Source organism: Onychostoma macrolepis, chromosome 17, assembly GCF_012432095.1.
Source record: "Onychostoma macrolepis isolate SWU-2019 chromosome 17, ASM1243209v1, whole genome shotgun sequence".
Taxonomy (NCBI): Eukaryota; Metazoa; Chordata; class Actinopteri; order Cypriniformes; family Cyprinidae; genus Onychostoma; species Onychostoma macrolepis.
Window position 1 is genome coordinate 22,316,131 of NC_081171.1, and position 25,053 is coordinate 22,341,183.

The following is a 25,053-nucleotide window of genomic DNA, read 5'->3' on the forward strand; positions in this document are numbered from 1 at the left end:
AATAAATAAAATGTACATACCTTGCCACTGTATTCTAAAGCAAGGTGGGGTCTGAAAGCAATGGAGAGTGACACAAATGTTAGAATTTAGTATTTTGCATGTGTAAAATTGTTCTTGAAATCAAATTTATTATAATGTTATTATAAATTAAATGTTTACAAAGAAAATCACAACTGATATTATTTCTAGAGGTCACATTGTGGGATACAACATTCCTTTCGGGGGGTTTCATGCATACAATGTGTAGTGTACATACATAGTCATAAAAAACACATGGAAGCACAAATGGAAGTGTATAGTCTGAACATTACTGAGAATGCGTCTGTCTGTTTACTGCACATGGGAGAGAGATTCATGCACATGTTCTCTATCATCGATCAGCAAATCTATATCATTGATTACGCCTTCAGGATTTGGTTGACTTTTTTCTATTACCACAGTCATGAAGAGGGAGAGAATAAGAGTGTATCTGCAGAGTGGGTCTAGTATAATATCGCATATTTCAACATAATATACCAGACGGATCATTAATATTGATATGTGTTCTGTGAGCAACAATATCAGTCTATCTAATGGAATATATAAGAGGAGATCAAAGCAAAGACCATAATGCTTCCTCTATGTGAGTATGAGTCACTACAGTAAAGCATGTTAGGACGTAACTATTGGCTTAGTATCAAGTTTATTTGCTTATCAAAACGTATTACAGCAGATGAGTAGTTATACAAGGAAGTGCGAACGAGAGAGAGTCTGTCAGGCAAACACTTGACATTCACTGGATCTCTCACCTGCGATAAAACCTTATATAACTACTCTCTTGACACTGGAGAAACCCTTGACAGACAGCACTGTCACACTGTCTGAATTCAAAAAGGAATACTAGCATACTGCTAACTGTGTACTATATACAATATACTGCCTACTGTTTTGAAAATGTATGTGAAAAAAAACATGCAAAATGCTAGTTTAATAAACTCAAACATGCAAGTATGTTATATTGTAATAATTTCAATAAGCAAATGATAAAAGCTTGCAAAGACTTAAAAAAAATAATTAAATAAATTAAAATATATATATATATATTTATGTTTGAATCCCATTTTGTGTAAAAAGATATCACTTCATCATAGTGGCAATGGAAGGCCAGGATGTTGCATTGTGGGATACAGTATACAGCATGCTCTTGTTCATACTTCAAATTTTGGTTTATGTTGCATACTATACCCTTGTGAAAAGGAAGTGCACTTAATTGTATTGAACATGCACTTGTAGTGTACTGACAAATATTAAAAGTATTATTTAAAAAACTGTTTGCATATATATAAATATAAATAAAAGGCCACTTAAAATAAAATAGAGTATACAGAGAGCACAGTTTCATAACTATGTTTCTTAAAAAGTGCACTCTGTAATAATGTCGAATCAAAATGTCTAATTTAAAGTACATTTTAAATCATTTTATAATCTTTTGTTGTACTTTAAAGAAGTACATTTATTTTGATGTGTTGCACATGTAAAGTAATTTGAGTTAATTTTTATTATCTATAATTTAATTTGATATTATATTTAAATGTAATATATTTGTATGTACTAAATTTCAACTTCATAATTATAAATACATTTACAGTTAGGTCCTTATATATTTGGACACTGGCACAATTTTCATAATTTTGGCTCTGTATGCCACCAGAACAGAATTAAAAATAAAACAATCAATATGAAATTGAAGTGCAGACTTTAAGCTTTAATTCTAGGGATTGCACAAAAATCTATCACATAAAATGTTTAGGAATTACAACCATTTTTATACACAGTCCCCCCATTTTTCAGGGGCTCAAATGTAATTGGACAAATAAATATAATCATAAATAAAATGTTCATTTTTAATATTTTGTTGAGAATCCTTTGCAGGCAATGACTGCCTCAAGTCTGGAACTCATAGACATCACCAGAGACTGGGTTTCCTCCTTTGTGATGCTTTGCCAGGCCTTTGCTGCAGCTGACTTCAGTTGTTGTTTGTTTCTGGGTCTTTCTGCCTTTAGTTGTGTCTTCAGCGAGTGAAATGCTTCCTCAGTCGGGTTGAGATCAGGAGATTGACTTGGCCATTGCAGAATATTCCACTTTTTTATCTTCAAAAACTCCTGGGTTGCTTTTGCTGTATATTTTGGGCCATCGTCCATTTGTACTATGAAGCGCCGTCCAATCAACTTTGCTGCATTTGGCTGAATCTGGGCAGACAGTATATCCCTAAACACTTCAGAATTCATCCGGCTGCTTCTGTCTTCTGTCACATTATCACTAAACACCAGTAACCAGTGCCGCTGGAATCCATGCATGTTCCTGCCATCACACTGCTCCGCCATGTTTCACAGATGATGTTGTATGCTTTGGATCATGAGCTGTTCCAAGCCTTCTTCATACTTTTTTCTTCCCGCCGTTCTGATACAGGTTAATCTTAATTTCAGCCGTCCAAAGAATGCTTTTCCAGAAGTGGTCTGGCTTTTTAAGATGTTTTTTGGCAAAGTCTAATCTGACCTTGTTTGCACCTTGTGGTGAACCCTCTGTATTTGTTCTTGTGAAGTCTTCTCTTGATTGCAGACTTTGACACTGACACGTCTACCTCCTGGAGAGTGTTCTTCTCTTGGCTAGATGTTGTGAAAGGGTTTTTCTTTACAACGGAGAGGATCCTCCGATCATCACCACTGTTGTCCTCCGTGGACGTCCAGGCCTTTTTATGTTGCTGAGCTCACCAGTGTGTTCTTTTATTTTCTCAGAATGTACCAAACTGTTGATTTGGCCACTCTTAATGTTCCTGCTATCTCTCTAATGGATTTGTTTTGTTTTTGAAGCCTAACAATTGTCTTTTTAACTTGTATGGAAAGATCCTTTGACAGCATGATGTGGGTTCACAGCAACAGCTTCCAAATGCACATGAAACACTTAGAATCAAGTCCAGAACTTTTACCTGCTTAACTGCTGTAGAAATAATAGCCCATGAAACAGCTTTTGAGTCAATTGTCCAATTACTTATGGTCCCTTGAAAAAGGGGGGAGGTACTTATTAAAGAGCTGTAATTCCTTAACCTTTTCTCCAATTTTGTTGAGAATACCCTCAAATTCAAGCTCAAAGTATGTACTTTAATCACACATATAACTGTAACTTGAATATGTTTTGGTCAGCAGCTAAAATAATAAAAATTGTGCCTGTGTCAAAATACACTGAAGAAAATTATAAACGCAACACTTTTGTTTTTGCACCCATTTTTCATGAGCTGAACTCAAACATCTAAGACTTTTTCTATGTACACAAAAGGCCTATTTCTCTCAAATATTGTTCACAAATCTGTCTAAATCTGTGTTAGTGAGCACTTCTCCTTTGCTGAGATACTCCATCCACCTCACAGGTGTGGCATATCAAGATGCTGATTAGACAGCATGATTATTGCACAGGTGTGCCTTAGGCTGGTCACAATAAAAGGCCACTCTAAAATGTGCAGTTTTATCACACAGCACAATGCCACAGATGTTGCAAGTTTTGAGGGAGCGTGCAATTGGCATGCTGACCGCAGGAATGTCCACCAGAGCTGTTGCCCGTTAATTGAATGTTCATTTCTCTACCATAAGCCGTCTCCAAAGGCGTTTCAGAGAATTTCGCAGTACATCCAACCGGCTTCACAACTGCAGACCACGTGTAATCACACCACCCCAGGACCTCCACATCCAGCATCTTCACCTCCAAGATCGTCTGAGACCAGCCATCCAGACAGCTGCTGCAACAATCGGTTTGCATAACCAAAGAATTTCTGCACAAACTGTCAGAAACCTTCTCAGGGAAGCTCATCTGCATGCTCGTCATCCTCATCGGGGTCTCGACCTGACTGCAGTTCGTCGTCGTAACCGACTTGAGTGGGCAAATGCTCACATTCGACGGCGTCTGGCACTTTGGAGAGGTGTTCTCTTCATGGATGAATCCCGGTTTTCACTGTACAGGGCAGATGGCAGACAGCGTGTATGGCATCATGTGGGTGAGGAATTTGCTGATGTCAACATTGTGGATTGAGCGGCCCATGGTGGTGGTGGGGTTATGGTATGGGCAGGCGTATGTTATGGACAATGAACACAGGTGCATTTTATTGATGGCATTTTGAATGCACAGAGATACCGTGACGAGACCCTGAGACCCATTGTTGTGCCATTCATCCACGACCATCACCTCATGTTGCAGCATGATAATGCACGGCCCCATGTTGCAAGGATCTGTACACAATTCCTGGAAGCTGAAAACATCCCAGTTCTTGCATGGCCAGCATACTCACCGGACATGTCACCCATTGAGCATGTTTGGGATGCTCTGGATCAGCGTATATGACAGCGTGTTCCAGTTCCTGCCAATATCCAGCAACTTCGCACAGCCATTGAAGAGGAGTGGACCAACATTTCACAGGCCACGATCAACAACCTGATCAACTCTATGCGAAGGAGATGTGTTGCACTGCGTGAGGCAAATGGTGGTCACACCAGATACTGACTGGTTTTTGGACCCCCTTAATACAGTAAAACTGCACATTTTAGAGTGGCCTTTTATTGTGGCCAGCCTAAGGCACACCTGTGCAATAATCATGCTGTCTAATCAGCATCTTGATATGCCACACCTGTGAGGTGGATGGAGTATCTCGCAAAGGAGATGTGCTCACTAACACAGATTTGTGAACAATATTTGAGAAAAATAGGCCTTTTGTGTACATAGAAAAGCCTTAGATCTTTGAGTTCAGCTCATGAAAAATGGGGGCAAAAATTCACTTAGACTGTGTGCAGTATATAATGCATACTGTATAAATAGCATGAGGAGTAATTATGCCCTCCTCCTGTAAGTCATCACATGGTAAACACATGACTCATAGGGTTCAGTACATATGAGCATTTGTTAAAGCAAATACAGACAAATTTAAATAACACAGACATGCATGATAAACTACGCCGGCACCAAAGATGTGCAAACAATGTGTGCATCCTTTATCTAAATCCTCTGTGACTCACACATTTTATCCACGTAGATTCTGTTCTTCTAAGTCTATTTTCACCACATTTACAAATAGTATCGGGAAGCGGTTGTTTAAAAAAAAAGTAGAGCACATAACCATTAAGCTCCATTTGATCCCACTGGCCTGCACCTTTGCTTTATTTAAGCACAGAGACAGAAAGCCACAGCAATAGCCCACCTCAGTCAGGCTCTCTGAGGTATTCAGATCCATTACAGCACCCGTCACAACAAATCCAGGCACATGTGTGCTGTGATTCCTACTGGAGCTAGTGGAAATATGCCTCCCGTGCCAGAGATATGGCACACTCTCCTTTTTGGCTGGAACTCCTGGCATGTGTGTGAAGAACTGTGCTGTTTGGATGGGCGGCAGTTTGCCCTCAGGGTGTATATTGAGAAATTTCCGAGGGATTTGGGATGGAAGTTTTTCCTCATGTGATCATTTAGCATTACAAGATCCTGATTGCATCAATACTGTTTGGTAAAATTACTCGTATTGTACTTTATTTAGCTTTTTTTTGGATATAGGTCAATAATTTAATTTGGATCATTCACATATTATTAATGTTCTGAATGCCATTTTTTTTATACTCTTCCATACTTCTCTCGAATGTCCAAAGCATGTTTTCAAAGCCAATACATTATGTCAGCATGGTTATTATGGCTCTGCTTTAATTAATAATGACTAGGTGTTGGTTTGCACTGTTTTGGATTGTCCTCAGAGGACATTTGATCGGACACAACATGGCAAAGCTCTCAGCAAGAGCATTTCCTGCCCCGACACTGAAAGATTCAAGAGGCAGAACCACTTCCTATTCACTCCATAGGGCTTGAGCTGCATTTTGTGTCATAATAAACAGACCTTTATAAGTAAATGTATTTGTTACCCTAAAAATAACAACCACATTTTGAGTTATTAGGACTAAAAAGGCACATGAAATATTGATTCAAGAGTCAGTGATGGAACAGTGTTTACTGTCCACGATAAAAAAGTTCTAGTTTGTTTTCAAAAGCCTTTAGAAATGCACTTTTTAAATTTTGTAAAAAAAAAAAAAAACAAACAAAGAAAAAAAAACTTTATGCCATTTCCAAGAAAAATTTATAATGTCTGTAAAACATATTGTCAACGTCATACACCAAGTATGAAGTCATATATACACAGACACACATTAGGGGTGTAATGGTACACAAATACGATGGTTTGGTACGTACCTCAGTTTTGATAATGCAGTTTTCTAAATCAACTTTAAATTCTAGGCTACAATTTCTATTTGTTGTTGAAATAGAATAATTTACACAGTGGCTGTCGTAACTTGTTTCATAAAAGATTTATTTAAACATACATTAAATAATTAAGACATCAGGTAAAGTAAAATATAATGAAGTATATAGTCTAATATTTCTCAAAATTCTCTTCTCTAGACTTCATTTCTCTAGCAAATAATGAGCTGTGGACACTGATGACTTGCCTGAGGTAAATGAAATGCTACATGACAGTTTGTTTACAAGTTTTAATGAAGTCTTTCCGCAACTGAAACACTGATTGAGCGAGGCATGATTTGTTCATTCATGTTTATTTATTCTAAAAGTAGCAGTAAAGAGGAAGGGATGCTGTTAGAACTGAGGCGTTTACAATGTGTACTATGTACCATAATTATTTTTATGTATTTGGAGAGTCATACCACATGACATTCCACAACCTGAACTATAAAACTGTGACAGAATTTTCATGTTTTAATACTATGTTTTAGAGACTTACTGACCTACAAGTAATGAGGGTATTTATTTTTTTAATTCATTATTCTAAGAAATAATGGTAATATTATTATGATAATAAGTATTATTGTGACATTATTATGACTTGATAAGGTTTTCTGTTCAAGAATTTAATTCTATTATTAATTTATTTATTTATTTTAGTATTTATTTCTTCATTATGATATCAGAACAGTTGATCAGAACTGTTTTTCAGGACACTTTTTTAGCTTTATGCCCCTCTAAATATGAATATGATTTCTTACTAACAAAGTCATGTGGTCCAACTATCAGGTCAATAAGTAAGTGTCATGACATTGACCCTTTAGATGATATTATTTCATAATTGGAGACATAATGAGGTTATGTGAGCTGGCTTAGTAGTTTGGGTGTTTTTAAGCTGAAATACCAACAACTTCAACCATGACTGCTGTCCTAGTTAACCAGCAGATCTTGAAGATCTACTCTGTTCAGGTTTCAACAGTTACTCAACCCAAAGAGTTTAAGGGATTACATACAAATGGTGTGGATACCCCCACAATTCATTGTCCTGTGAAACATTATCTTATTGGGGCAGCAATAAAACAATCTCGTTCTCATTCAAGTTTAATGTCATCCTCTCTCCTGCGGCACCAGCAAGCTGTCTCCAAGGTTAAATGCTTTAAGTCCCCAACCAGTGCCAACTGGGGGTCATAAATGTCCTCAAGCGTATGTGCTAGTGGCCTTACAAAAGAGTGCCTCATCATGTTAAGCCCCCGGAGGAAAGAGGACACCTCACTCAGAGTGTCCCAGTAACATTTGAAACCTTAAGACTCACATAACAAAAGTCACCTTTCTCTTCCTCTCTCCCTATGGGTGCTCACATAACTCAGTATACTAGGTGATTCCTAATGCATCTTAAATTAAATGTTATTTAAATCCCAGAATATTAACTGCACTCCAAGAACATTAACCATATATACAATATATATATAATTCTATTTGATATATATATATATATATATATATATATATATATATATATATATATACACACACACACACACACACACACATATATATTTTAAGTCAAATCAGGCAGAATCTGTTGAGAATAACTGAAATAATGGAATGTTATTTGAATTTCATGTTGTAACTGTATATATTTATGTACACTATATATATATATATATATAAAATAAAATATACAAATAAAATATATACACCCACACAACATAACATTCAAATTCAATAAATAATATTAAATAATTAAATTCAATTCAAATAAGTTACATTACATTTAATTTAGATTATAATATGTTTTTTTTTTTTACAATATTTTTATAGTACTTAAAGAGTCAAATCAGGTAGAAGTTCTGCCCATATTTTTTTTCATAATTAAAACATATTTTACTTTAATAAAACCAGTTAAGTTGCATGTTACAATATGAAACTATTCACTCTTCATAAACGCAGATAAACATTTTTTTTTTGTATTTGTTTATATTTAAAGAAATGTTACTACAGCAGCAGTTAAGTATTTCTTGAGTGAGACATAAACAAGACATTTAAGTGTGGACAGTCAGCACAAATAAAATGACTAAGTGTGAAATGCTGTGCCAAAATCATGTAAGACTGATTGAATGCATCTTCTGAAATCATGTAACTAGACTATTAGTGCTCATTAAATTATCTCTATTAATACACATGCGTCATGGAAATTACTCTTACTTACTATATTTGGCATGCCAGTTTTGTCAAAATTAGTCTGCTAAAAACAATCTAGCATGCTGTGTACATGCAGTATCATTTTCACAGTCAGTTCAGCGTCCTACCTTTTGCTCATGATGCAGAGCTGAGCCAGTCTCTCAAGATCCTGGGCCTGTGAAGCCTGTTCTGATAACTCCTCTTGAGACAGACATCCTGACGTTCCCAATGTTCCGTCTTCCTGAGACCCTGATTCACACAAAGACTGTCAGAAACCTCACAGCCCTCACAGAGACTCACACGTACAGAGACAACAAGACTGTGACAAGAGTGAAAAAGACAGAGAGGGAGGCAGGGAGGGAGGGTGTGAGAGGAGAGACGGCCGATCTCTGCCACCACACCCACAGATTCAAATGCTCTTACAAGGAAATGAGACGTATGAAAACAGAAACTTACTGGAACCAGCAGCTTTGACCATTCAAAGACAAATCCAAGAAAATTCCCGGCTACCAGTGAAATCTAGCTTAACAAAGAGCAATTGCTTTCTCATTGTCTTTCATCTTCATGTTGTTCTGAACTTGCATGACTTTCTTTCTTCAGCTGAACACAAAAAGAGACGTTTTGAAAAATGTACTGGCCATTCTTCGACTAACAAAATTCTCTAAACTTACAAAAAGAAAAGCAAATTCCAAATCTTCTGAAGTCAAACAATCATTTTGTGTGAGGAAGAGACAGAAGTCACGACATCCGCTATAGCTCTCCCTGGCACACTAATGTGAGAGCCAGAAATAGTGATGTCTGATGCATGAATAAATGGATCTTCTGAGTCATATCTTTGTCTCCTTTGGTGTTCCATGAAAAAAAAAAAGTCACACGGGTTTGCAATGACACGAGGGCAAGTAACTGATTTATTTTTGGGTGAACTAGTACTTTATTAATGAAATTATACATTTTAACTTGAGACTAGTGTAATAAAATCAACAAGAAACCTTTCAGTAACACTTTATTTTAAGGTCCAATTCTTGCTATTAACAAACCCTTAAACTATGAATTTTGCATCAACAAACTCCGATTCTGCTGCTTATTAATATTTAGTAAAGTAGTTGTTAAGTTTAAGTATTGAGTAGCATTAGGGATGTAGAAAATGTTCAAGCAGAATATTTGCTATATAAGTACTAATAAACAGCTAATATATTAATAATAGGCATGCTAATAGGCAACTAGTTAACTTTCTTTGCAAAGTTATGTGTTCAACTGTTGTCACGTAAACTTGTATCAATTTATGCACAGCAATGCCAGAAAGAGAATGTTTGACCATTAAAAACAAACTGTAAATTTCAACTTCAAAAATCTCTATTTCTTTACTGTTTAGACTTCCATTGTAATGTCCCAAATGTCACTGTAATCTTAACTGGAACCTAGAACATTGCTTACTCATTCATACTCAAAACATTGCAAAAGTTGGAAGACGTGAGTGCAGCACTCAAGCACATCCCTCTAGTGCATGTTTACATAGAAAAACAATGGCAAATTAGTGCAATGGAATGCAAAAACACATTCTGTGTGAACGACCCTTAAGAAACACACTTGTGTATTCAAAGCCAAACAAGACCAATAAATTTGTTGAATGCAGCAGACACCATATCACTGTATATACACATACATCTTCAGTTTGGTGTATCCCGAGGGCATGATGGGAACTGAGCATGGTTTAGGCCAGAGGGAGAAAATCAAAGCAGCATAGGCCCAAAACGCTGAATCAGGCAACGTTTCCAGGGTGCTCAACATCTCTTTAATGAGGTAATGTATAACGTGGTCATATATCTCCCTAGGCTCCTGTACTCTCTGCCCATGCTAGAGATCTATGCTGTCTCAGCAGCATGCAGAATGGCCAGGGGGAATGGCAGACGTCCACTATATGGAAGGAGATTGATGGGTCTTCGTCATCCATAAATACTGGTGCATCTCAGGGCAAATAAAGATGAACCTCTGTTAAATAAATTACTGCTCTCCGACAGGACCTTGGGGACAGGTTTGTTAGGTCAATTTTCAGTGTTTTGTGGAACAAGGCTTGATTTAACCCTTGCTATTTATTTGCTGCAAACTTGTGGCTAATCTGTGGCAAATTTGTGCCAGTGTTCGCCAGAGGTCTATTTGTCACACTTTTGTCAAGGAACTAAGGTTTGGAATGCTTTTTTTAATGAATTTTAGTATGCCGGCTACATTGATAGGTAACTGTGTCTCATTCACTAATAATAGCCTAATTAACCATATGGATGCATGTACATGAATTTGTTCTCAACCTTGTTCTAATGAATTTGGAGTATTCCAAATGTACCTGATGTTAGTATAATTTACACTATAATTGATATAAAACATGGCTAAACCATCTCTGTCATGTGTGTCTTGTTCCCCATGCCCATATTTGGTCCTTCCTGTTCCTGTCTTTATTATTAGTTCATTAGTCTCCGTCTGTGTTTGATTTTCTCCTCACCTGTTTCAGTTCTCCTCGTTTGATTCACCTGTATTCTTAAGCCTTGATTTTCCCCATGTCCGGTATTGTTCGTTTTACCCCCGTGCTCTATGTTTCCCTGTGTTTGTGCGTCATTAAAAGGTTTGATTATGCTCCTCGACTCCTCGTTCTCTGCTCCAGCATAGATTGTGACAATCTCAGTATAAGGGCTTTTTTCATTACTTTTATCACTGTCAGTAAACTGCCAAATATATTGTCTTCAAACCAGTTCAAACACAATAAATACCTTTATACAGACCTCTGTACATAAAAGTATCTGCATTGTTATATAGAGAAACTGTGCAATACCTGACAACAATTTAATGAAATAATAATGACAGAGCCATTTTATGCCATTTTTAAAATCGGCTGAAAATATCAAACATGTTCCTCCGACTGGAGGGAATCAAAGTCTGAAGCTAAAAAGATCAGAGTCTGTGACCATCATACACTATGCGATTTTCTATGAACTCAACTCAAATCTGCAGACTGGATCTGACTTTTGGCAACTAGCGTCAACTTCTCCAGACAGTAAATCAGGTGAAAATCGAGGCAAAAATCATGTAGTGTATTCCAAGCTTAAGATGGAAGAATACTCTATAAAGATTACTTCACAGGGTACTTGCAGTTGATTGGAATGCACCTTATATCTTCATGAGTAAGCCATTGAAACAATCACTGACTCGATTTGTTCATTCTGGAATGAATGACCAGTAGGGTTCAACAGGGCTAAAGGCCCACCTTAAGACAAAATATGCTATTCACTGCGCCTAAAATGAATAATTGCAGAAAGAAATATATACGTTGTATTGAACATTAATGGAGTAACAGATTTTGTGTCAAAATAAATCATTCAAGTTGTTTTTTTTTTTTTTAAAACCCTTATAAATGTATGAGGTGGCAAGAGGGGCCTTTTACCCCACACATGGGGTAAAAGGCCCAAGGTATTGATACAAATACTTCATCTAAAATAATGTTTTTTTTTTAATAATGTCTAAGTTAATACTTGTTCAAAACAATCACTTTAGCAAACTTTGTACTATTTTCTGCTTATTTAAAAAAAATAATAATAATTTTTGTTTAATAAATATACTGTCATTAAAATGTTAATGTTAATGTTAAACAAAATCATTTTAATAAGTAAAGATTCTGAAAGTATTGAAGGAGATCCAATAATAATTGAATATACATTTACAGTAGTAACAACAAATTATATTTTATTATATGATATGATTAATATCATGTTTTTAAATATGATGGTTTCGTTCTAAACATGGTGATTATCTCTAATATGGACACCCAACATAATATATGATATTTACCATCTGAATCAAACCATGTCAACAAATGGAAAAGTCAGCCATCTATTAATTATCATGTTAATAACTGTGCACCTTTAGCCCCAACAGCAGGGGCGCTTTTAACCCAAATACCATACTTTTACATATTCTTTCGTTATTTAAAAACTATTGCTTTAATTATCTTAAACAAAACTGAAAATCATAAAGAAGACCTTTGTCTCAAAATATATGCATTAATTTTAACGATTATCATTTGCTACTTAAATCTACAACATTAAAAAAAAAAAAAAAAAAATTAGATCAAAAAAGCAAAGAAGTCAAAAGATCAGACAAATCTGCACGTGCATCTTGAAAAGCGGATGTTTTGGAAAGTGCTATGCCACGTTTTTGTGCCATCTAGTGGTTTAGATGAAAATAATAGCATCTTTAGCCCCATTGTACCCTACTTGTTACGTGTTTGTCCCTTCTAGTTTCCTGTTTGCCCTTATTTGGTTTTGTTCCGGTCTTTGTCATTAGTTAATCATCGTTTATTATCCCCACCTGATCTGTATTTATTATCTTGTTTGCTCCTTTGTTCCTTTTCCTTTATAAGTCCTCAGTTTTCTTTTTGTCGTTGTCTCTGCTAAATGTTGTAAAATGGAATACGTGTGTTGAAGCTTATTAAAAGATTTCCATTTCATGACTCCTTCGTCAAGCCCTTTTTATCTACAACCACATCCGGTAACACTACTATTTTACTGGGTTGATTAAGCAAAAATACACAAAATAACAGAAGTGTAAGTTCTATCATGACAGCTCTTAGAGGGATTGGCATAGTAATGTACATGACAGTGTTAATGTGTTTGGTCTTGGTGGAATAGACCAACACTGGCGGAACACTGCTGCTGCTGCGGCAGAGCAAGTACTGAGACTTGCTACTGCCAATACATTCACAACATGCTGCTGTGAGCATGTAAGAAATACTGCTGCTGCATGTACAATCACCCCATAGCAGATCTATACAGGTGGAGCTGGGGAAGGTGGAGGGTTTCTGAAGCGCACCGCAACTGCTACAGCAACCACTAGCCAAGTATTTGAATGTTGAGCAGCAAGCTCATTGGCTGCTGATACAAAAAGAACCAATCAGCTGTGTCATGTGATAATGATGTTATTATGTCAGATTGAGTTTGACCTATCGGACTCTGCCATCTAGAGTTTCATGACAGAACTTTGGATTTACTCACTATTAACTTTGTTGCACCACTGCATAAAAGCAGATGTACAGTAGGTGGCCAACCAAAGTGTGCTTTTTACCGAAATAAGTACTGCCGCCACTGCGTCTGCAAAGTGCATTTGCAGCTTTTGACCGCCTAGTGTCGCTTATCAAGCGAACGCATCAAAACACATTTTCGCAAACAGCCGTCAGCTTTTCCTAGCCAATGTGTTACATTTGACGGCTGCGGTCACTGTAGTTAAAATATTTAATATTCACAGATGCAAATTAAGTACTGATGAAGTTATGTGCATTTCTTTGAACGAATTCAAGCAGGATAAATGTCAAGCCTATGATGAGCCTGTGCTTATATTTACAGCAATACAGTATTACACCATGTTTTAGGTTTGAAACATTTAACATGTGTACAGTATTATTCATATAATATGAATCATGTGTTATATTATCCTAAAGAAATGGTGGTTTACTTTGCATCGTAGCATTAAAAGTGGTAGCCTATTTCAATAGGCTAGGCAATAGGCTAAACATGGATTAATTTGCAAAATGTCAATATTCTCACATTACTTAATAGTTGTCACAAGTACATTTTTAGTTTATATTTTAAAATTCCTTTAATAAAACAGCATGCATTTTTCTCACGCACATACTTTGTTTGGCTATTTGTTACCTGTCCTGTATTTTGAAAGAGAACATTGTTGCATTTTATACTTATTTGTACAATAATATTTAACTTAACCTGCTTTGTATCTTAATTATTTAATGCAAAAGCGATTTATTAAAACAGGTTTATGAGAGGCATACATCCGTTAAATCTTGATCAAGAACAACTAATGATCAACGAATTGAAGCAGCATCGGCCTTTAGATCATTTTAAAACATCAAATAGCCTTCAATTTACAGGTAATACCTGCATCTGTCTCGGATGTAGACTTGTGAAGATTTATTTTAATGCGGATCCCATACTGTAACCTGAAATAAATGTGTTCTATTAACCTATTATTCATATTCAAGTGTTTGTGCAGAAAATTATTAATGTGCATGCATGACAGGGAGGCGCCCGAGCTATCACTTTAATTTTTTCCTGATAATAAGGGTGCCTCACATACATGGGAAATATATCTACAGAAAGCTTGAAATGTCTACTTTTAAACGAAGGAATTCAAAACGAAAGAAAATACTCCCTGATTATGTAATCTGTGAAGGTTACATTTGTCTCTAAAGGCGTATCCAATCTACTGTGGAGATGAGAGCCAGCACAGCGACAAGAAAACATTAGTTTATTAATAAAAAATTTAAATGTCTCCTTTTCATAATTATTAGGCTATACTTCTGCCTGTGCTTTGTGGCAAACTTAATAGGCTATATTAAGGCTCATTATGGATTAGTAGACTTAATTTAATATAAACTAGTTGAATAATGACATAATCGGTCATTTATGGCTGCATCCGAATACAGCAGACTAGAAATACTAGAAAAGTATAAAAAACCGAATACTAGAAAAATCTTACATAGGGGGATTTCAGCGATTTTAGCCCTAAATACCCTCTAGAAATCTCTGTTAAAGTTTTTAAAGCATTTTGTATGATTGCATATAGGCTACTGGAACTACATATAAGCATCAACCTCGTGCACGGCTGACTCGTGTCTTTTCCGATTGCTCTAGCAAGGATTTTACAGCTTTATTTTCTGAATTACGTGCTAATCAGGACATGGACTCATGTTTAAGCAATCTAGATGCTGATGAACACTTAAACTACCTGTTCTAATATTTTAGATGTTGTTGCTCCTCTTAAGAAGAAAAAACAAAAGCACAACTCTAAGCCCTGGTTAAATGACACTACTCGTTCACTCACACAGACCTGTAGAAGGGCTGAACCTAAGTGGAATAAGGATAGATTACAAGTTTCTTATGAAATCCTCAAGGACTCCCTCTCTGCATTTTAGCGAGCTGCTAAGCGTAAATATTTCTCTGAGTTAATTTTATGTAACAGTACTAGGCCTAAAGCATCTAATTCTCTTTGTGAGGATTTCGCGAGATCTTTTAATGATAAGGTCTCACAAATTAAATCTCTACTGCCTTTGTCAGCCTATACTTCACTTGATGTTCCTTTCTGCTCTTCTACATGGTCTGTCTTTGAGCCTATCACCTTGGACTCTCTTAAAGAGGCTGTTGCTTGTTTAAAACCTACTAGTTGCCCTCAGGATCTTAAGCAAGTCTTTCATGTTACTGGCCCTGATTTGTTGTCTGTCATCAACAAATGTCTTTTTACTGGAACCTTACCCGACTGCTTCTGTTCTGCCTCATCTAAAAAAAAACATTTGGATTTGGATTCTACGTTTTGAGTAATTTTTGCCCTATTTCAAATTTACCTTTCCTCTCAAAAATTTTAGAAAAAGTGGTCCTGAGCCAACTTTTGTCTTTTTTGAATGATAACAATATACACAAGAAATTTCAGTCTGGTTTTAAAGCCCGTCACAGTACCGAATCGGCCCTCTAAAGAGTCATGAATGATGTAATGCTCACCACTGATACTGGGCAGTCTGTGGCCTTGGTCTTGCTAGATCTTAGCTCTGCATTTGACCTGGTTGATCATAATATTCTCTCATTACGTCTAGAAGCATGTGTGGGTCTTTGGGGTACGGTGCTGCAATGGTTTCGCTCATACTTGACTAATAGGAGTTAAACTTTCTGCCTTGGGCACCATTCTTCTTCTGTTATACACTTAAGTTCTGGTGTCCCTCAGGGATCTATTTTTGGCCCGGTACTGTTTAATCTCTACATGCTACCTTTGGGTTCTGTTTTATATAGACATGGCGTATCTTTTCATCTGTATGCTGACGACACACAAATTTATCTGCCTATAAAGTATGACGATAAGCTTGCCTTTAAGTCTATATTAGACTACTTAGACGAACTGAAACTTTGGCTTGCTAGTAATTTAATGAGAGTAAGACTGAAATTATTTTGTTTGGTTCAAATGATCATAGCACTCATGATGTTGATAACAGTCTTAAATTTGATAAGCAGATAAGTGCTGTGGTTAGGTCTTGTTTCTATCATCTTCGTCTTTTAGCAAAGGTTAAGCCTTTCTTGTCTGGTAAAAACTTTGAAACTGTCATGCATGCATTTGTAACATGCCGACTTGACTATTGTAACTCTTTGTACATTGGTGCCTCTCAGACATGTGTCACATGCTTACAGTTAGTACAAAATGCCACAGCCCGGCTCCTAAAAGGGAAGCATAAAAGTGAACACATCACACTGGTTCTGATTTCACTTCATTGGTTACCGGTGAAATACAGAATTGATTTCAAAGTCTTGTTATTTGTATTTAAGTCTTTGCAGAACCAGGCACCACAGTACCTATCTGAACTACTGCATCCGCCTTTACAGTCTAGATTACTTAGATCTAGGGACTCTGATTTACTATATGTACCTAGAACAAGACTTAAAGGGATAGTTCACCCAAAAATGAAAGTTTGATGTTTATCTGCTCACCCCCAGGGCATCCAAGATGTAGGTGACTTTGTAGGTGGTTTGTGCGAGAAACTGAACAGTATTTTCATCATTTTTTACCTCTAATACACCACTATGTCCAACTGCCCTGAGCGTGTGCGAACTCATCCAGGAGTGTTGACTTTTCAAATTGCGTAAACTACGCCAGAGCACATACAGACGTCACGCACACCGGATTAATCTTGACTTCTCACAGATTATTTTGTTTAAGTTTAATTTTTTGGTGTGAGTCAGAGTAAATTGCGACTCCAATAGTCTCATGAACGTGCAGCCAACGGCCAAGGTCAGGATTTTTTATTCAAAAACTTTAATTTAGCCTGTAGATTGAAATGAAAGCTCCTTAACAATAATATTACAACATAAGGAAATTGTGTAAACTGAATGGTTTTCATAATTACTGTTTAATAACCATACAATGCAAACAGCCTTTATTTAATTTTTGATGCGTAGGCTGTAGTCTACAACGATCCCACGTTTTGAAATTAACCCTCACTGTAAATTTGAGGATGTTACAATGTTATATTATAATGTTACTGTTGTTTTATTTTATTATTTGAACATCGTTACAAAACAAAATAATTTTTTATTAATAATATTTTTCGTATTTCGTAATTAGTCGGTTTGCAATCTGTTCCTTTGCGCCACCTGGCGGTAATTTTGTGAACGACTTTAACACGTGACTGACTTGCAGTTAACGCCATGGCCCTGCGGCGGCGGTAATAGGCATTTTGGTTGTCCACCTACTGTATAAAACACACTCTCTGAATCATGCTGCTGTTTTGAATTATTGTACATGGCTATGATAAAAATGTCTACATATTATGATATATGCTGATCAAAGAGTCACATGTCCACTCAACAGCACCATAAAAAAAGCATTTAAGTAAATCCATAAAAAGTGGACTTGCCTGTGCTGGCCTGCAGCGAGGTGAGCTCGATCAATGCCACTTCGTAGAACATCTTCTCCGCTTGAATGAACTGCAGAGCTTTCCCATCTGATTTTATACGGGTGAAGGATTAGACATGCTTGTCACCAGGAATAGTCTCTTGTTATGATCGCACACACTGTCCAATTAATCAAGCTCAGTGAAATCCAGATTTGTTCAGCTTCTAGCATCACAAAAGACAATATAAAAAACCGGTGTCCACTGAACCTTTAATGTATCGCCTAAACAGTCAACCGTAAAATCACTATTCTAGCTCAAGGCCTGTGTGATATTTTGATTGGTTATTGTCACGTTCTCTTTTTAGCTCTATAGAAAGACACAACGCTTGTGGCTGTTCTATAAATAGTGACTGAAGAGTTTGTTCAGTGTTTTCAAAGGCATGCCATTACAATCTGTGTAAGAAGATAATATTTGCTCTTAACAAGTGTCATTACAAAAACCTGACCGGCAAGGAAAAAGTTCTTAAAATAGCCATGAATGACCTAGATAATGGCAGGATTTGTTATTTGTATGGGCAGGAACTTGCTGATGTTTCTAATTTGGTATCATAAAGTACAGCTGGACCTCTTGTTAGAATGTGAAACGTGACAAATATGCTTTAACTACTAATTTTATTAAACAAACAAACAAAAAGTCAAAAAGGGTGGTTATATATGTGACCCTGGACCACAAAACCAGTCATAAGTAGCAGGGATACATTTTTAGAAACAGCCAACAATACATTGTATGGTTCAAAATTATCGATTTATCTGTTTATCGATGATAATTGTTCAATGAAGGTATTTTGTAAATTTCCTACGGTAAAAGCATCAAAACCTAATTTCTGATTAGTAATATGCATTTGCTAAGGACTTCATTTGGACAACTTTAAAGGTGGATTTTCTCAATATTTAGATTTTATTGCAACCTCAGATTCCAGATCTCAGCCAAATATCGTCTTATCCTAACAAACCATACATGATTAATGGAAAGCTTATTTGTCCAGCTTTTAGATGATTCAGACCCTGGTTTTGTGGTCTAGGGTCACAAATGCTACCATTCGGTTTGGGGTCAGTTAAATTTACTCATTTATTTATGAAATAAATTAATACTCAAATTAAGAAGGTATACATTAAATATATCAAAAGTCACAGTAAAGACATTCATAATGCTACAAAAGATTCCTATTTCAAATAAATGTTGTCCTTCTGGACTTTCTATTTTTCAAAGAATCCTGAAAAAAAGTACCATGGTTTCCACAATAATAAGCATGCTCAAAAAAGGAAAAAAAAAAAAAAGCCCAACATTAAGGAGCATAAATGTTTTCAACATTAATAATATGAAATGTTTCTTGAGCATCTTAGAATGATTTATGAAGGATCGTGTGACACTGAAGACTGAAGTAATGATTTTTTGTCATTTTAATGTATATTTCAGATTTTATTTTACTGTATTTTTGCATTTTTTTTGTCATTATTTCATTCTTTTATGTGTGTTTATGTTCTATAGATTGTCATTTTTTTCAGTAGCTTGCATTGTTTGGTCTAGTGTGCATCTCACTGTAGGCAGTGCTAAGTTACAATCTGATGTCCCTCTAAAAATGATCTTTTCCACGAATGAGCAGCATATTCCCAGGTGTCCCAGGCATATTTTTAGATCCCAGCTGGATGAGGAACATCTGAATTTGCTGACTAACAGCATGGGGATCAGTTTGAAAGTGATAAATCTATTTGTGCTGCATGTGACGCTAACCCCTGAATTTGCTATGGAGGAGAGACCAGGAACAAAATGTATTCTGTATTGATTTTGTAATCATTTTTGCTGCTCATCAAGCATTGCCTTCCGCTCCATCCGATTAAAAGCCTGTGTCCTAATGCCTCATATTTTAGAAATACTGTATACTATACAGTATATATTTAGTCAGTGCCAGTCATTAAGATACTATTATAGTTATTATATTATATTATAGTTGTTATTATTATTGTTTTAAATTAGTTAATAATTAATAAATGTTGCCTTAGCAACTAGCTGAAATATTTTTTTTTTTTTGCAGTTATGTACTATGTACTTTCAACCAACTGATCCCGAGGTGATTTTTAGTGAATATATTAAGTCATTCCACTATCAATATTTTATTATCTAACACACTGACACACATTTAATTGTGATTTATGCATCTGAATATTTTGTTTTTCATTCCCTGTATACAGTATAACTCGAAAGAGGTGAACACTAGGGGTGCCAAGTTTATATTTGTCAATTATGCAGCTTCAAATCTCAGATATGCAGCACAGCAATTTCAAAGAGCAGCATCTAAAAATAAGTTATGCATGCCAGCTTTAGGAATACAGAGTGCTCGGAAATCTTTCTTAATGCATTGCATTGGCAAAGCAGATGTGTGCATTAATAATCACTATACTCTGGTGCTTTAGAGGAAAAATGGATGCAACGCTTTATCAACAAATACATATAATAGCTGTGTACTTCTGCTTGGCATATATATATATCCATCTATCTCAGCATGCTTGTGAAAGCAATTTCTACATTTGTGTTTCTCGTTGATCTTGCCGGCTCAGAAGTGTCACAGTATGATCACAGCTATTGTATCTACTTCCAGTCAGAAAATGAGTACAGGATGATAGTTGTGTTCCTTTCATCTTCTCCTTAAGCAAATAACTCAATCCATCTGACTTACATACATGACACAGCCTGGTGTCATAAAATATATGTTTTTAAGTGGGTTTTTAAGTGACTTCACTGTTCTCTACAATGAGTGCTACAGAGAAAGAACTATATTTAGCAAGTTTGTAGCATCAAATCTTTCTATTTATGAAACCAAAAATTCTGCCAAAATAAGATGCAATGTGGAACAGACTTAAAGATCTTCGTAAAAAATAATTGCTATAGCAAGTAAGTATATGGGTTTTCACCTTAGTCAGGGTTCCCACACCTTGGTTAACTTCAAATTCAAGGACCTTTCAAGGACTTTCCAGGTCCAATACCCTCAAATTCAAGGACTTAATGTGGGGACACATTTCAAGTGAGAGCAAAGGTTACATTGTAAGATACATTGTTACAGTTTTCATGTGTCAAAACACAACTATACAAAAAAGCAATTTTTTTTTTGGCTATATGACAGAAATCTGATATTTGTCGTATTTATGTTTTGCATAAAATTGAATAACATTTGGTACATACTATACTGTATTCTAAAATGATCTGATATTAACTTTTGCATGGATTTTATTGAAAAGAGCTTAGGCTCATGTAACCAGAAGTTTTAAGATATATGAATATGCTTTTAAGTTTTTCTTGCCTCATGGCTTTACATTATCTTAACAAGCAAAGCAATTCAACATTACATCCTTTGGATCTCTGGCAAGCCATTCTTTGTAATCTTCTTTGGTGAGCCAAATACCTTGAAACTTGCATTTTCCAGTCATCACGTTTCAGCGGTTTCAGCCTATTTTTGCAATGTTTCACTGTGTGTCTGTGAAACGTTGTGGTATCATCTTAGTAGTTTCGTGTGCGTGTGAACATCATGGCAACGAACAACACAAAGTACCTCACATGGGAAACACTTAACGTAACGCATAAATGTGCAACGTAAATCAAGCAAGCTAGTATGCACAAAGTGTTGGCGAAATAACACATTAGCGGACCGGAGGGAATAATATGGAATTTTCAAGGACCTGTATCTATGTTTGTTTATTTTCAAAAATTTTCCAGAAATTTTTAATCAGGTTCACAAACTTTCAAGGATTTCAAGGACCCGTGGGAACCCTGCTTAGTTTACCATTCTTCTTTTTATTGATACATAGGCTATGCATGAGCACTGGTCCATATTGTCCTAAAGGATAAGAGAAGGGCAGAACATTCCAGATAAAATCCTTGCTAACCTTTGATTCCACATCTTCAATTTATCTGGAGCTCCCCAAATCACCTATTCCAATGTCCCTTGTTGTGCACTGATAAAACAGAGTAATGTTTTGCATGTAATTAAATAGCTTATTCCATTAAAAGATAAACTCTACATCAATTATTTCTATTTTATGTAATTACACAGAGATCACCAAGTCCCACCACTATTTACTAGCACACTGGTTAAGATCAGCGCACGTATGTCAAAACCAATTCACGTGTAATTGGATTTTAATTGGAAAAGAGGTCATGAATGATCTTGGTTAATGACTTAGGTCACGTAAATGACCCGTTTGAGCTGAAACTGCCAGTCTTGAACCCGTTTAAACTCTATGCTTTAGTAATTGAGAGGCCACGGGTTTAAGAGGGAATGTATGTCACATAACACTAGCCTGGCTGTTAACGGCAGTCCGTAGATGAATAATGACAGCGGCGCTCATGCTGGCTCTATGCAGGTTAATTAGCTGTGATGCTCTTTCAGCTGACATACGATAAGTGCCCACAAATCCTCTTAGGAAAAAGACCACACTCAAGAAGCTCCAGTTGAAAAGGCCCTGCCATAACACAACACAACACAACGTCTTTGCACAAACAATATCAAACTGAAGTTTCACTACATGCATATTAGTGCAGATAAAAAAAGATTTGTTATTTTATGTTAATTTCACAATTTAGAGTGAGAGCTGATACTTTATCGGAAAGGATACAGTTTTTGTCATCAATGTAGAGTTCAGCGATCTGTATGGAGGAAAAACAAGAGAGAATATTTTTAATTCAAACTTCAAGTTCTTCACAGAATAAAATAGATAATTTCATGAAAATATGTCCAGGAGATAATATTTCGAGATAAAATAAAACAAAATCTATATGGATCAAATAAGTTAGAATATTATTTGAAAAATTCAAACCTCAAGTGCTTCACAGAAAGAGAGAATTTCATGAAAACATGTCCAGGAGATAATATTTCACCACAAAACAAAACAAAATCTATATGGATGAAATTAGAAAGAACTCAAACATCATGTCCAAGAGGTATAATTTAACCCCTTTATAAAATAAATCAATCAATAAAAATAGCATAAATAATAATAAATAAAAAAAATAAAAAATACATTTTGCATTAAGTAAATTAAGCTAATTTAAAAAAAAGAAAAGAAAAAAGAATTAGGCCAAGCACATTTTCTCAATTTCTTATTACCATATTGCGTCCTGATATTTTGATGTTTTACTCATTATTCTGTGATGGTCATTACATTCACGTTACTGTAATACGATTGTAGAACACGGTAATGTATACATGTGCTTGTATGTCATGGGAAATATCTTAATGTTCCTAAAATTAAAATTGTCAATTATTAATTTACTTTAAGCACAACATAATTCTATTTTTCTTCCTTATTTAGGCTGATATGTGACCTGGGCTGTGTTTCCCAAAAGCATCGTAAGCCTAAGTTGATCCTAGATCCATTGGAGCTATGATCAACTTAGGCTTACGTTACTTTTGGGAAATGCAGCCCTGAATGCCATGTTTTTGACTGTGGCTGTTCACTCGGATTCACTCGAAAAGTAACACTCTAGTTCATATAATGCCTCAGATGAAATGTTACAGTTAATATTACTGATAAATATTAGCAAATTCTAAAATGTTCAAATGTCTTTTTTTGTAAGGTCAGAAGCAACAACATCTGGCTAATGTCATACCACACATTCCAGCACTCTTGTGTAAGAGCCACTGTTTATATTCTGGACACTGCTTGGGAGAGTTTAACAGGGTAACCCAGGACGAGTAAACAGGGCTGAGGGGTTTTATCTGATGGGCTGTCATCAAATCGAGCCCATGATTAGACAAGAGAAGTGAACATATCAGAGAAAGAAACAAGTATTAGCAGCAGATAAACTGCCCTGATGTTTCATGTAAACACATGATGGAAACCAAATGGTTATAGCTTGCAAAACAACGATAAACACAAGATGCTTAAGACCATCTCAAAAACGTATCCTGCTGTGCACAGGAAAACAAGTGCGAACACACACTCTTTGCATATAGAAGAGTGTGTGTGTTTGCAGTGTCGGCTCATATGCTGTCATGAATGTTTCAGAATGCATTTGCCAGTGTAAAATATGCATTGACTGATGGCTAGTTTTAGGTTAGTGTGCCATCGAGTCATTATAAAATACATGCATGAGCAAGAGACTTAGTTTAGCATGCAAACAAATGCGTTATTTGTGCATTCTGTTCAATTAGACAGACTCAACTGATGTGCAAATGATCCTCTCTTAAATGTAAATCCCGTTTAAATGGGTTATATCCCACAATGCATCTTGACAGAGCTCCATCCTGCAGGGCTCACCTGATGCAGGCAGTTGGGAAGCGAGTGGAAGCTCTGCACATGTGTGAGTCCCAGCAGGCAGCTCAAAAAGCAGTGCAGAGCAGCTTGAGAGTCTCCTTCCTGCTGGAGCTGCCTGCCCAGTTCAAACAAACCCTCGCGGCTCCCGTTCAGCATCCCGTGTTCGGGATGGCCCGCCAGAGAGACCTTCCGCGCGCGTTAACGTGCCAGACAACCGCTGCTGCACTTAAGTCTCCCCCCATCTGAGCTGCGGCACGGGCATGGAGAAACAGTCCGGAAGGATGGAGCGGAAACACACAGATATCGGCCGCTGCAACCTCAAAACAGGAACAGATTACGTCTTCTCCTCTCTCTCCTCCTACGATCCGTAAGAGTCAAGGGCAGGAGGGTGCGTGGGAGGGAGTAGAGAGGGGTTGTGGAGACGGTACCGCGCAGCGTCGCCCACGCAAAGAGCAGAGGAGGAAGTCGGGACTTGAGAGGATTTGTCGTTTGAGCGACGCTGCTCGCAGCCAATTGTTGTACAGCAGTAGAGACGGTGGACTCTTTTGCCCGGTTTTAAAGGAATTTCAGTTGGTCGCTTCAAATTAGAGACTGAAAGAAGTCTTTGTAGATGTTATTCTGAGAGAATAAAGAGACAGTTCAACCAAAAATGAAAATTTGCTGTTAATTTACTCACCCTCGGGACATCCAAGATGTAGGTAGCCTACTGTTTTTCTTCTTTGGTAGAACAGTAAAGAAGATTTTAATTCTTTAATTCATAAAATGCAAGCCAGCGGCTGCTAGCACTTCGAGAGTCAAAAAAGCATTTCTATCATGACAGCTCTTGGAGAGTTTAGC

General features: G+C 36.4%; 1 protein-coding gene across 2 annotated transcripts in view; it reads right to left on the bottom strand.

Moving 5' to 3' along the window:
* Nucleotides 1-24,800, bottom strand: part of c17h14orf180 (chromosome 17 C14orf180 homolog) — a 34,034-nt gene extending 9,234 nt beyond the window's left edge. Inside the window, exons 1-5 of one of the 2 annotated variants that reach the window (XM_058748995.1) lie at nucleotides 24,220-24,800; nucleotides 22,576-22,606; nucleotides 17,930-18,016; nucleotides 8,607-8,727; nucleotides 21-51 (exon numbers count right to left, since the gene is read on the bottom strand). In XM_058748995.1, coding sequence (XP_058604978.1) covers nucleotides 21-51; nucleotides 8,607-8,727; nucleotides 17,930-18,016; nucleotides 22,576-22,606; nucleotides 24,220-24,372 — 423 coding nt within the window. In that variant the 5' untranslated portion in view covers nucleotides 24,373-24,800. The remainder of the gene's footprint in view (nucleotides 1-20; nucleotides 52-8,606; nucleotides 8,728-17,929; nucleotides 18,017-22,575; nucleotides 22,607-24,219) is intronic. The other variant, XM_058748994.1, reaches the window with a different exon arrangement.
* Nucleotides 24,801-25,053: the final 253 nt, after the last annotated feature.